We start from the raw sequence: 13,408 nt of genomic DNA, 5'->3' as shown, positions 1-13,408 counted from the left end.
CGGCTGCTTGCACTGTCTGCAAGAGCTGGTCCTGAGGCCACAGGGTCCACGGGACAGCCAGCTTCCATGCAGGCAACTTCTCCTAGGTTAGCTAGGTGCACAAAATTGTTACTGGATTGCTAGTGAGCTCACCCATTTTCCTGAAAGGGCCCATGGGTCACATCTTGGGTGATGTTCAGGGCCCTTCTCTGGGCTTTGCCAGTCTAGGGGCTCAGGGACACTACCTCCAACACCTGCACATAATCTCTAGCCCCTCACTATCAAACTCAAGCAACAATGATATTCATTAGTAACACAGTTATTACATGTTTTACATCCTTGCAGGCAAAAGTGATATGGCCATGGCCATGGGCAGTGCTGCCAAGAGCGATACAGCTAGGATAGAGGGAAAACTGACGTCTGGAAACATTGGGAGAGAAAGGTTGTGCTTTCTGCCCATTCCAGGCACAAGGAGCACAGGGCGATGCTGTCACTGGGGCCGTAAGCTCATGGTTGCCTGTGAGCTGTGGTTTTCATGGGAGAGATGCTGAGATGGCTGCAGCAAACTTTGCTTTTGGTTTGTCACAGTACGCTGGACATACACTGTTCCCTCTGTGTGCTAGATTAAATACTGGTCTGAATTTACAGGGTAAAAAAATACAGTTGCCTCTGCTGTTGCAGCACAGCACAGAAAAAAAAACCAACAGGACTAAAGATGGCACGTGCTGCAAGTGCCCTGCAGCATCACAGTTTATTGATGATTGAGGCTAGGATGGAGGCTCAGTAGCAATCAAGCAAGAAGAGCCGCTCTCCATTTCCAAACCGGCAGTGCAGTCTCCGACCTGTGCGCGTAGTGACTCCACAGCACCCAGCGAGGCCGGCAGCATCCGCCAGGGACGGGGACAGGCGCAGCGGAGCCGGGACCCATCTGTCACACAGCAAAGGGTGGGTGAACCCCGGGCAGCCCAGGCCGTGGTGCGAGCAAGCGGGCCGCGCGTCGCTATCCGGTGCTCGCCGGACGAACGCGGACTGACTTACCAGAACGTGCCCAGCTGTTTTCTCCTGTTGATATCTCTCTTCAGCTGACAAAGAGCGCAGCCAGGAAAGCACAGGACAGCCATATAATCATTCAGAATGGACCCCTGGGTGGAAAGAGCCGTCATGAGAATAATACATCTTCTCTTTTTATGTGCCTTTTAAAATCATCTTTCTTTGTTTTAATTGATTTTATTTTTTTAATCTATTTTATTTAATCTCTCTCTGAAGCCTTCGAAAAGGAAAAGGGGAATCACTAACCGGGATGTTGTATTTGGTGCGGTAGAGTGTCCTCATCGCCACGCTGGAGCCACACAAGCAGCATTCGTTCATGTCGCTGGCCACCTGACATCCCAGGCAAAGGAAGCAGAAGCTGCCACATAAACCTACAGAGAGGTGAGGAAAAACGATACGTTCTTTTGGTCAAGGAGAGCAGATGAGGTAAGAGAGAGAGTAGAGAAAGCTGGGGTGTATTGGCAAAGCAGAGCAACAGCTGGAGAGATCTTTCAAAGACCTCTCAGTCTCTAGCAAAAGTGGCTTTGTCACCTTTACCAAGAAAAAACAGTATTTGCAACATGAGCAGTGACACGGCACGCTTGACGCTACCGTGCCATAACATCCAAAAGCGACCATAAACAACCAGCGGGAGAGTCATCGCTCCAGACTCTCCCAGAGGACATAGCAGAAATGCACAGCAAGTCAACGCAAAAAATAAGAGATCCCGATCCACTTACACACTCCAAAGTCAGAACAGCAGTCTAGCAAACCCGTCTGCCATTCGCCTGGCTGTTGAGGACCTAAAAACTGAGGCTGCATCGTAATCACACGCTGAGTGGCCATTTCCGCAGCTCTTGGGTCACTCCAGGCAATTTCTATTCTGGAAGAGAGATATGGAAAAAAGACACTATAGATATTTCTAAGCTGGATGTCTTGCTCATGCTGCTGCACTCAGAGATGTACAGACCTTGCGGATCTCCATCACAGGGACACCACCCTCTCCCTTACCAGGGGCCATCATGCTGGGAGGTCCAGAACACAAGTTGCAGTGGGCCTGGGGCCAAGCAGTGGGGGCCCTGGAGCCAGCGAGGCCGGTTTGAGGCCAGTAAATTTCGTCATCCTGCCTGTGCATGGAAAATGCTTCATCTTCCAGGGGCCCTGCTGCTTCAGAAGAACAGGGCTTCTGTGGGTCAATCCTGTCTGCTAATCTCTGGGTTAAATGCCTCCATTATCTGCTTTACCTGGTAGGGTTTTGGTTTTTATTTATATGTAAATATATAAGTATTTAAATATATTATATATTATATATAAATACAAAAATATACATACATACACACACACACATATATATATATATGTATATATGTATATATGGGGGTTTTTTCCACCCACAGTAGTAGCTTCCAGAAAAGACTCTCCCTCCTCTCTGTTTTCTTGGCAGGCTTTCAGGTTGCTGTTTCCCCCTTGAAATTTCTCACTGTAATAAACATGATCTGCTTTTGCTTGTCTCCTCCTTTTGCCTCTCTCTCCTGGCCACTTGCCCTTCCCTTCCTTGTCCTCCAGAACTCAGGCACGACTTCGATTGCATGACCTTGGGCTGTTTCCCCTTCTTTGGCTGGCCAAGAGGGCTGCTCAGTTCTGTCCCTTCACCATGACCCCATAAAGACACCAGCTACATTTCTGGCCTCGGAGAGTCTCCCCGTGCTCCAGCAGTGCAGCTGAGGAGTTATTTTCCAGTAAGGAACACGTTTTTTTTGTTTGTTTGTTTTGTTGTGTTTTCTCAGCGTTTGCCAAAAGCAGAAGGGAGCTTGGTTCTGCCATGACACAAGATACAACACGGAAGAAGGGTTGTAGAAACTCTCCGTTTGATTCGTGCATGAGGGGCTTTGTGCAAGCAGCAGAAGTACAACTAGACTGAGCGTAACCTTTTTCCACTACGCCATTCCAGCCCTGGTTGCCCTGAAGGACAAGCAGCCGTCTAACAGGATTGCCCCATTAACCAAGGAATGTTGAAGATTAAAGGACAAAGGTGTTTTCTTACTGTTGCTATAGCTGCTGTGGAGCAGTAAAAGTAGCGCTTTGGAACCCCTGCAACGATAAGCACAAGAGCTTTTAGGGAGGGAGCCCTTTGATGCAGGCTCAACAAGCCCCTGTCCTGTCCATCACCCACACCCTGGGGGTGCTACAACCCGAGGACACGAGGACAGCGGCTGCACCAAGCCCACCTCGAGGGCTGGCCTGCCTGAGGGCAGGACAGGCAGGAAGCCTCTCTGTCCCCGCGGAGCGGGACGCTCGTCCTTGCAGTTCCCAGAGCCCCAGGCGCGCCCAGCGCCGCCAGGTCGTGCGGCCGCTCGCACCGGCCTGAGCCCCAGCGCTTGCTGGCCCCCAACGCGAGTGCACAACTAACGCCCGCAGGAACCATCGAGCCTCTCGAGCGCGCAGTCAGTTCACGGGCAGGCACGCAGGAGGTTTGCGTGCGAGCACCCGGTTCCCCCATGGCAGAACTGATGCCACTGATGCCTGAGATCACCACTGCTCTGCCTGCAGCCGGCACTTGAGCCCGCTGTTGCTTCTCCTGCTTCGTTTCTGCGTCAGCACATGTTCGTTTCAACCCGAGCACCCAGTTAGTGCGCGCAGGAGCGCACAGTCGACACACAAGCACCCAGTTCATTCCTGCAGGACAGGACACTCCCAGAGGGACTTCAGCTGTGCCATGACGGGGAAGCAGCAGAAAAGCAGCAAGAAGCATGGAGGAGCAGCAGGACAAAAAATTACCCACACAAGCATGATCCCACCCTCTCGCACTGCCTGTCTGTCTACCTGCACTGCCCACCAAAGGCATTTGAAATGGGCAGAGCAATGTTTGGCTTAACTTCAGCCTTGGGAAAACAGAGAGAGGATGTTTACTCACCTCACCTTTGTTTAATTCTTTAGATTTCCTTTTTCCCCATAATACTCAGTCATGAGAAGTTTGCCTTCTCATGAACTAGCAATACATCAAATTAGGTCAAACCCCGCTCAAGTCCAGATCATCGCTTTGCCAGTGCCACTACCACCCTGCCAGAAACAAGAAGCCTCAGCGGAAGATCCAGGCTCTGCGGAGGCGAGACCCCCTTCCCCGCCGCAGCGGAGCAAGCGCCGAGCCCGCGCGGTGCCCGGCCTCAGCCCCACAGCAGCCCCAGCAGCAACTCTAACTCAGACCCAGCTCAGCAGGGCACTTCTGTTAAAACGTCCATCGGAACACCCGGCACAATCCGGCTTTGGAGCAGCCTGCGAGGTTGGAGAGAGCACTTCTGCCTTTGCTGCAACTCCCTCATGAAACCTGCCAGGCTGGCAGCTAAGTCAGTACCAGTATCTCTACTCAGCCAACCTTGACAAAATGCAAAAAGAAAAAAAAAAAAAAAGAAGGAAAAATGCACGTACCTCCTGCGAGCAGTCCTTGTTGGAGAAGTGAGCTGCCTGTTCCTGCTCCTCACCCTTATATGCTCTTGGGATGCACTGCGGAGGGTGACCTCTGCTCTGCCTGACTAACAGCAGATAAAGCTCCGTACGCCCCGTTGCGTAATGCCAGCCTCGGCGCGGATGGGATCCATCTGGGAGACTTGCTGCGTTTCCTGGGCTCTTGGTGATGTCTGTTTGCGACGATACTTTACCAAAGGTACCAGCTCAGAGGGTTAACAGTTTTCAGAGGCGGGAAATTTGCATTCAAAGTTTTGCGCTGCTTTGATGAGTTTCCTGGTGGAGGTGCAATTCCTGCCAGGTAGCCTGGTAGGTAAAGTCCTGATAAATCTGACTATCGTAAAGAAATCACTCTTCTGGGTGACGGAGTTCCTGCCTCAAAGCCCGTGCATAAATTCTTCTCACTTCCTTATAATGGGCTGGAAAGAGCCCTCAACTTTCTTTGGATGACAGTGTCGTTCCCCCGCTTTCTACAGGAAACCCAGAAGAGAGACTGGACAACGGGGGACCCAGCTCGCAGGGAGGGCCACAAGAAGTGAGCCCGACAAAACAAGGGAGCGGTGCCGAACTGCACCAGGTCTCAGTTACTTGGGTCCCTGCTGCAAAAATTCAGTTCTCCACGCAGTAAATTTGGGAGAGGACATGCGAAATCCAAGAGTCCTTTAGGAACTCTGCAAATGTCAGAATCAGGAGAACTACAGTTTCTCTGCTGTCTATCTGGTGCATTTTGGGCAAAACCCGTATTTCTAAGACCAAACCCCAGACGATCTGCTTTGGCTTGCTGTGGCCAGAGAGGGGCAGAGTTTGCTCTCGGGAAGGTCTTTGCCTACCTCAACCCAACCATGTTTTTACACATCTGCTCCCTGCTTCTCCTTTCACAAAAACTGTGTGTGTGTGGCTGAAAGCTGTTGTTCCCAAAAAGAAGACAGTGCAGAGCATCCACCCATGCTTCCTTTTTTAATCTTTTGACTATGGTGTTGTTGCTGTAGTCATTTGAAATAATGTTACCCCTTGGAAAATTCAGCTTCAGCCCACTAAAATGAAAAAATATATATGCTGTCCCACAGTTTACATTCTAGATGAGTAAAATAAACATCTCAGACATATTAAAAAAAGCTTTTTAAAAGTTCTGTAAATAAATAAATAAGGGTAGTAGTCAAAATCTCTCTCTGCTGTAGGAGAAATCTCAGCTGCACTACGGACGGAGGGGAGCTGCTGAAATGGAAGTAGCAGGAGGAGGAAGAGTTTCCCAAAACCTCTAGGTGCTTCAAGAAGGCAACACATAGTGCAACTGAAGCCAAGCAGTGCAATTTATTGATAGTCATAACATGGAAAAGAAGAACCACTAAAAGCAAGCAGAGCCGTCCGTGGAACGTTTCCAAACGGCGCAGCTGGCCGCTCCGGCACGTAGCAACTCCGCAGCACCCATGGAGGCCGGTGGCATCCGCCGCGGGACGAGGGCAGGAGCGTCGGAGCGCAGGGCCGATCTGTCACACAAACAGGGCTGCGTGAGCCCCGGGCAGCCCGTGGTGCCACGCGGCACCAGCCCTGGCTCCCCCCATCACCCCGCCGGGCCCATCTGGGCACCTGCACGCAGCCCTCGCGCACCCTCTCAGCCTGGGTTTGCTCCGCTCCAGAGGACCAGGACCCCACAAACACCCTCCCGGAGACGCCGTCTCCTCCCTCACTGCAGGCTCCTGGTAAGGTCTCGCTGCAGGCCAGGTCACCGTCACCGCCTGGTTATTTCCAGTTCTGCATCACAGCATCCCACCCGTGGCCCGTGGGAGCCTGGGCTTCTGCTGGGCTTCACGTGGTGGCTTTCTCAACGAGGAACAGCCAGCCAAACCTACCAGAATATGCCAGACGCTCTCCTCCTCTTGATATCTCTCTTCATTTGACAAACCGAGCACACGGGACAACACATGGTGACACACCAATCAGAGCAAATGGACCCCTGTAAAACAGAAATTATTTGAGACTGTCGACCTTTCCAAAAACCACATTTCATCTAACAATAAGTTAATCATAGTCCATATCATGTCTCTTTTGTTTCCTCCTTGGTGCCCTTTTTTTTTTTTTTTTTTTTGCATTGAGCTGTAGAATCTACATCTTTAAAAATGCTAAAACGTTTCAATATTCGTGACTGAATTTGTGTAGAACGTAGAGGACTTGCAACATAACTAGAAAATATAAAAATAAAGAAGTTAATACGGCATTCAGATAGCTATTCCTCTTTTTGCTCCCTAGGTTAAAACTGAGTGGAAAAACACATAAATAAAAGAGGCAATTCTGGTGATTTCAAACTGGATTGCTTTGGTTTGTGCTATGGAAAATACTAAGTTACATCTGAAAGTAAACGATTTGCCAAATTTAATATATACAAGTGAACACATTTCTCCAGTACTTTTGAACTACATAACGAAGGATGCTGTGAGGAAGTTGTGTAAGGTTAAAACCAACTTTCTAAAAGCAGCCACGGGATTCATTCTCCTGGCTCCCATTCTGTACTCCCAACATCACTAGGAAAATACCACCCTGAAGAACGAGTGGAAAAACGGCAAGCACAGGATGCTGCTGCCCTCCACACGTTCCTTACGTCCTTAGCAAGAAGCCCCCGAGGACGTTTGATGTTTGCTCTCTGAGCAAGGTGCGAGCAGCGACGAAGCACTAACCGGGATGTTGTATCTGGTGCGGTAGAGGGTCCTGATGGCCACACTGGTACCGCACAAGCAGCACTCGTTCATGTCCCCGGCCACCTCGCAGGCGAGACAGGGAAAGCAGAACATCCCACACAAGCCTGGAATAAGGGAAAAACAGGAGCAAGTGAGGGTTTGCCTTAGGTAGGACAGAGAGGGCCAGAGGAGGCAGAGATCCATGGCACGAGAGACTGCAAGTTTCCCAGTTTATTTTTTTATCCACTGAACAGGGCTGCCTGTGCTGCCTTCTGAAGTCCCTCCGCAAGGATGGGTGAAATAAGAGACCCGATTTTGCACTTACACACGCCACAGTCAGTGCAACAGTCCGTCAGGCCCGTCTGCCACTTATTTCTTGGCACAGTGGAAACCATCTCATACTGAGGCTGGGTTGTAATAACAGGCTGAGAGGCCATGTCTACTTTCTTCAGATCACCTCGATCCTCTGAAAGAAAAAGGGGAGGAACGGGACAGTTAGTGACACCTGGCAGGAAACAAAGCAGGGAAGTTGGATGGATGGTGGTGGACAAACTCTAGCAGCTAATGAAGGCACCCACAGGGTAAATTTGCTAATTCTTCCCCACCCAGATGCTTTCATTCCAAAGCGTTCTTCTTCCTCACCAGCTTCTTCCTCATCCCCAAATCAAGAACTCTCCCCATCGAGAGGAAAGGCACCATTTCACTCCCTGACTAACAGCTGGCCGTTCCTTACTTGCTTCTGGAGGAATTTTGCCCTCCTCTGCCACAGCTTACAACCGTAGATCTCAGTACCAAAACACTCAGGATGGTAACTGAAAAACAAGAATCTTTCGCTTTGCTGCTGTTTTTCAGTGTGGATTCAGATATTTTCACTAGCGCTTTACTCAGACACAAAAATCCCTTTTGCTTCAATGAAAGACCAAAGCAGGAAGCTTTCTAACACCAGGAAGAAGCAACGTCCATAGACACATGCCCTGAATTTGCATGGATACATATCCGGAACCTGCTCTAGCAATGGCCCTGTCAATGCTCCTCAACCACAAACATAGTTCTCCCTGCAGCCAAGCTCAACTGCTTCTTGCCCTCTTGTATCTCGCTGCGGACAGTGCTGTCCTCCCACTCACTCCTATAGCTAGGCCTCTTTTTTTCTGTTTTTCATTATCAGTGCTGTTTCCCGGCTATGAAACCCTGATCACTTCTCTCTCCTCCTGTGATCTCTCCACTGTGCTTCTCCGCCATATTTTATTCTCCCCAAAGCTTCTTTTCAGCTGTAATTCTTTGGTTGCAGTCTCGCTCTCTATCCAATATTCATGACCATGCTTTCAAACTAGCTGCTTTTCTCTGCTAAATATTTGTCTTTCCTCTATTTTCAATTTATCTTCTCCTTTCTTAGCTGCTGTGACTTCCTATTCTACAGCTAAATTCCACTACTGCCTCCTGCTGCAGTCCTTTTGATCTTGTCTGAAACTCTGAGTTCTGTGTGATGACACAAATGGTTTCTCTTGGCACTTTAATAAACATTTTACAAAAATTTTGCCCATTCTTTAGGTCATTGCCACTTTTTTTTTTGCTGTTTTTTTTTGTTTCTTTGTTTGTTTTTCCCTCCAGAAAAGACAAGAGCGCTACCAAAATTGTGACCTGCAGAAATGCAGTCCTGCTCACTATGTTTAAATTGTTCACTAACCAGCACTTTTGTCTACATCTTTTCCAGATGCGTAACATAAAGTATTAGGCTGCAGCAGCCCCAACTCCAAAAAAAAAATATTAGAATTCTGGAAACTACAAGCACATGGGGAGATGAGGCGTGTTTTTGCCTATTATCTGGTCCCACTAAGCAGCCTCCGACCATTCGTTTTTTCTCCTGTCTCAGACAGATTTTGCTCGTTTGCAAGGTCGTTGATTTTGTTTGCTCTGCGTGGAACTTGGCAGCCACTCTAGGCTAAAGCAAACAACACAGATGTTTCACTTGTTGAACTTTGAGTAGTTTTCCGAAGCAAGCTTTGGCACATGTACAAAGCCTTTGGGAATCAGCCTCGTATTTCTTTCTAAGCAAGCTAAACGGAGGGGAAGTCGTGACGGTTGTGCACAAAGAGAAAAAAGTGGAAGGAAAACTACTATAAACTATATAAAATCCTGTGCTGAAATTTGTTAGGATTTCTTGCTACAAATTCCTTGGGCATTGGCCAAGGCAGGAGAAATGCTTCCCAACTTGGAAGCCCCTCCCCACAGCCCCGCTGAGCTCAAAAGGCAGAATAGAAACTACAGTTTCTCGGGACGCCGCTCGCTAAAGCCCTCCCACGTAAATCCTCCTGGGAGCGGGGCGCATCCCGACTCCGCTGGCGCATCCCGACTCCGCCGCCGCGTGCCAAGCCCCAGGCCTTCGGAAACCCCTTGCCTGAAGCCCACGTGGTCTTTAAAATAACGGGAGGCTCCCGGAGATAAAAGCAGGTACGGAGAGAAGAGGCAGCGCTGCAGCCCTCGGAGCGCTCTGCCAACCCCCTGACACGCGTGTGCCAAAACCGCAGCTCGGCCACACTTTTTAAGCCATTACAACGCAGATTATTCAGGATATGGGTATCGCGCACATCCCATCTCCTCCTGAGCTGAAACTTTGCAAGGTGAACATGCTGCTCTCCCCGCTGACGTCACCGGCATCCTCGGCTCGGAGCCGGGACATCGCCACAACACTGAAAAGCACCGAAAAGGCACCCAGGCACCACGCAGCGACACACAGAAGCAACCTATAAAATCCAGCCCACTTCTACGGTATGAACTACACTCAGAACAGACTATAGAAGCGACCCCCCAGATTGTCCAAAAGCACTAAATAATAATAATAATAATATTTTTTCCATTTTCACTCTCTGCCCCTCTTTTCCCCAAGTATTTCATGCTGGAAGGGGACAAACCTGGTGCACGGCAGCCGCAGCAGCTCTTGCAGCAGGAGAAACCTCTGGCAGGAGGGCAGCAAATAAAGGCTTTTCGGGGGAAAATGAAACTTCGGTTTTCTCCCTCCCCCCAGCTGTCAGGTCTCTCATTGGTAGTTTGGAGCAGACGAGCATAAGGGTGGGAGGTGATCAGAGGCGGCGGGGCAGGAGTTTGGGGCACTGGGAGCCGGAATTTAACAGCGCAGTTAGGTTTTCTGTGCAGAATTAAACCAGAACAGTTTTGTTCCTATCAAAGAAAACACTCGCACCTACATCACCGGGATCCCCTATTTCTGTTTGCACATGGCAGTTGCTACAAGAAGAACAACTCTGAAAGATTCTTGATTAAGTGTTTTGTCTCATTAAAACATTAAAATATTCCCTCCCTCCCCCAGAACAAGCTTCTTTTTAATATAAAAAAAATAAAGGATGCAAGACACAGAGGCCTGCAGGCTGCTGTTACTCTGTTTTTCTTTGGCTTGCAGGAAAAGCTTAGGAGGAAGAGTTTGCACAGATGTGTGTGTTTGCTCTTGCACTTGATATCATTGGCTGGAGGAGGAAGAGAGGGGAGAAGAAGAGAGGGGGGAAGAAGAGAGGGGGGTAGAAGAGAGGGGGGTAGAAGAAGAGAGGGGGGAAGAAGAAGAGAGGGGAGAAGAAGAAGAGAGGGGAGAAGAAGAAGAGAGGGGGGAAGAAGAAGAGAGGGGAGAAGAAGGGTAGGAGAGGAAGAGCTGTCCTCTCTCTTGCCCGTGGCTCTAGTTCCTTACTGCTCCCTCACTGTTATCTGGCAATTGCACCCACAGCAGAACAGCCAGGCAGAAAACACCACTTGGCTAAATTGGGGCTGGGCTGTGAATTTTCATCCAGAGAAGGTCCCTGACCCTGCCCATGCTATTGCCACCCAAACCCAGCTCCAGTGCACGTGGTTAGGGCAAGCTGGGCCCACTTGCTGCGCAGCAGCTCGCAGAGCCTGCTAGGTAAAAAGAGGTAGTAGTTGAAAGACAGTGCGAAAAGTAGTTTCACATTCATCATCTGGGCACATTCCGGCTTGGGGAAAGATCTGTCACCAATCATTTCTCACGGGCAGTTTGTGTGACTTCTTACTTCCTTCTTTCTAACCACTTTTCTAGGGTAGCATCAGGAAGAGTTAAGTTAACCCAACATCAACCAAAGCACTGGCAGAACTACGCGCTCAAGGTATTTTGCCACAGAATTTACAAAGTGACAATTATTTTTAAAATGTATTTACATTATTTATATTAGTAGGGTTGTTGGTCCATAATCTCAATAATCACCTGCACATTCAACCTGGTGGGTTGAAAAGCAAGCTTTCATTAGCCGGCCAGCGGCGGATCTCTTACAGTTTGCCTGAGATCTGCGCTGTGTTGGGAAAAGTTCATGTTTTTATAGACAGCTGCGACTCCTTCATACGTTATTTGCAATCACCAGTTCTTCATGGCTGATATCTCGTGATTGCAGCAAGAGCAGGGTGACTCAGCATAAGTAGCAAGCTATGTTCACAGAAGCAAATAACAAAATTAGGTACCTAGTCACCTCAACCTTATTAACCTCTTCCATGGCCTCTCTTTGCATAGGGTCCTACGGGATGAGTTCTGCTATTGTTGACGGAGAGCAGCCGTTGCTGCTTACATTTCTTACTGCTACACAGAACATTTTATTTTTCTAAGTAAAATACCCACATGATACATATCATGGATTACTTGGCTAAATAAAACACTGCTTTAAGAGACAAACGTGAAAAGCACTGAAGACAGGCTTAGAGTAACAAGAGCTTTTATCGAGAAGGAGGTTGAGAGACAGTTGACGTCAAAGAGATGATTTGTAGGAAAGGGAAGGAAGCTGTACAACTCAGTACCTGCTACGCGTGCACCATCACAAGGCCTTTTAAGGGAGCTTCATTTTTGCATCTATATAGTTTCCTCTGTGCATGCGCAAGATGGGCCTTGTGAACGGCTGTATTTCTTCTCTTTGACTTTATGCACATAGCTTGTCAAGCTTTCTACCCAATTTTGCATGGAAAGTTTAAGAGATAGGAAGATTGATGGCGTCTTTCAGTTGCCCCAGAACATCCGTTGCCAATAACATTTGCCCTGTTTTTTCCCACAGTTAGCTGTGTGTTCAACTTCCAATTGTCCAAAGTACTTTCTCACTTTCCTTGAAGTTAATCGGCTTTGAACAGCTCGAACTCTTCAAGACAACTTTTGGAGTAGCCTCCGCATTATATATTTCTTGAACAAGGCCTGAGGACAGCAGATGCAATAATTACTCGACTCCTTTTAAAGATTTCCCAAGATCTCAGATTTCCACCATCCACAAGCATCCACAAACAGCGCTAGCACAGCAACTCACAGATCTTGTGATAGACCAAGGAAGATAACAGAGCAAGTCCTCCCAATCCCACCCAACGCATGAGAAAAGAGTGGGCTACCAGGCACCAGGCTCACTGGTGGCAGAGCATCCTCACCTGACGAATACTCACAACAAACAAAACCCATAACACCACCAAAATATTTACTGGTGAGAGACCGGGTCTTTCCCTGCAGAAGGAATGCATGGATTGCCAGAAAATAACATTGAGGATACATAACCAACTCAGTGTTTCTGTAATAATTCTCTGAAATATTATTTTGGATAATTTCTGAGAAAGTGGTTAATAACACGGCAAAATGTAGGGGGAAATATGCTCTGATAAAGCCGGGAGAATTTCCTGTTTCACAAATAGTGGGTCTGACACCGAACGTACAGAGCTCTTTCCGACAAGCAAGCGCTCACCGTTGCTGCCAGGGTTTCTCAGCAGCACGGTCCTCCTGTGCCCTGCACGTGCCGGGCACTTCATGAGTAACGTCGAGATAAAGGTTCTGCCCTTCAATAAACTTCTCATGTGGAGCTCAGCAACACCTTCATGACTGTCTTGAAAAACAACCGTGTCCTTCCTCTTTGAGACAAGTGATGTGTCTATAGCTGGCTGGGTAGAGGGCTTTTTTTTCTTTCTTTCTTTCTTTTTTTTTGGTAGCACTATCCACAAAAAAAGAAATTCTGGAAAACTAATCATGTTTTATGATCCCCTTTACAATTCTGCTAATCCATTACATGCTGCCTCAAAAATCGTTCTGGTCTTGGCCTCTATATACAAACTATAGGGAAGTGCTTGGGAGGTACAGGGAAGAGAGGAAACTCACCTCTCCAAGGGCCTAGAACCTTTCAGCTAGTATCAAAACTCAGTATTATCCACAGCTGGTTAGCGCCCTCCTTCTTCTGTTAACTTAATTTTGAAGTTTAAATACATCTTCCTTCCAGGTATTCACATGTTGATGTGTTTTG

The 13,408-nt window shown here is 48.3% G+C and overlaps 2 protein-coding genes across 2 annotated transcripts; both read right to left on the bottom strand.

Moving 5' to 3' along the window:
- Positions 1-1,013: 1,013 nt before the first annotated feature.
- Positions 1,014-1,955, bottom strand: LOC104580643 (placenta associated 8). Its single transcript, XM_010228148.2, has 3 exons — positions 1,749-1,955; positions 1,276-1,400; positions 1,014-1,121 (listed from the first exon to the last, which is right to left on the bottom strand). Exons 1-3 carry the CDS (start codon positions 1,852-1,854, stop codon positions 1,014-1,016), a joined length of 339 nt encoding a protein of 112 aa, XP_010226450.2. The 5' UTR covers positions 1,855-1,955.
- A 4,361-nt stretch (positions 1,956-6,316) lies between these two features.
- On the bottom strand, positions 6,317-10,105 carry LOC104580644 (placenta-specific gene 8 protein). The gene is made up of 4 exons (XM_010228149.2): positions 10,052-10,105; positions 7,468-7,608; positions 7,143-7,267; positions 6,317-6,424 (listed from the first exon to the last, which is right to left on the bottom strand). The coding sequence occupies exons 2-4, from the start codon at positions 7,577-7,579 to the stop codon at positions 6,317-6,319; spliced, it is 345 nt and encodes a 114-aa protein (XP_010226451.1). The 5' UTR covers positions 7,580-7,608; positions 10,052-10,105.
- Positions 10,106-13,408: the final 3,303 nt, after the last annotated feature.

This window comes from Tinamus guttatus, unplaced genomic scaffold, assembly GCF_059628265.1.
Source record: "Tinamus guttatus ecotype Peru unplaced genomic scaffold, ASM5962826v1 Tinamus_guttatus_pri_ptg000423l, whole genome shotgun sequence".
Lineage (NCBI taxonomy): Eukaryota > Metazoa > Chordata > Aves > Tinamiformes > Tinamidae > Tinamus > Tinamus guttatus.
Note: the sequence above shows the minus strand (reverse complement) of the source record. Positions and strands in the feature narration are given on the sequence as shown.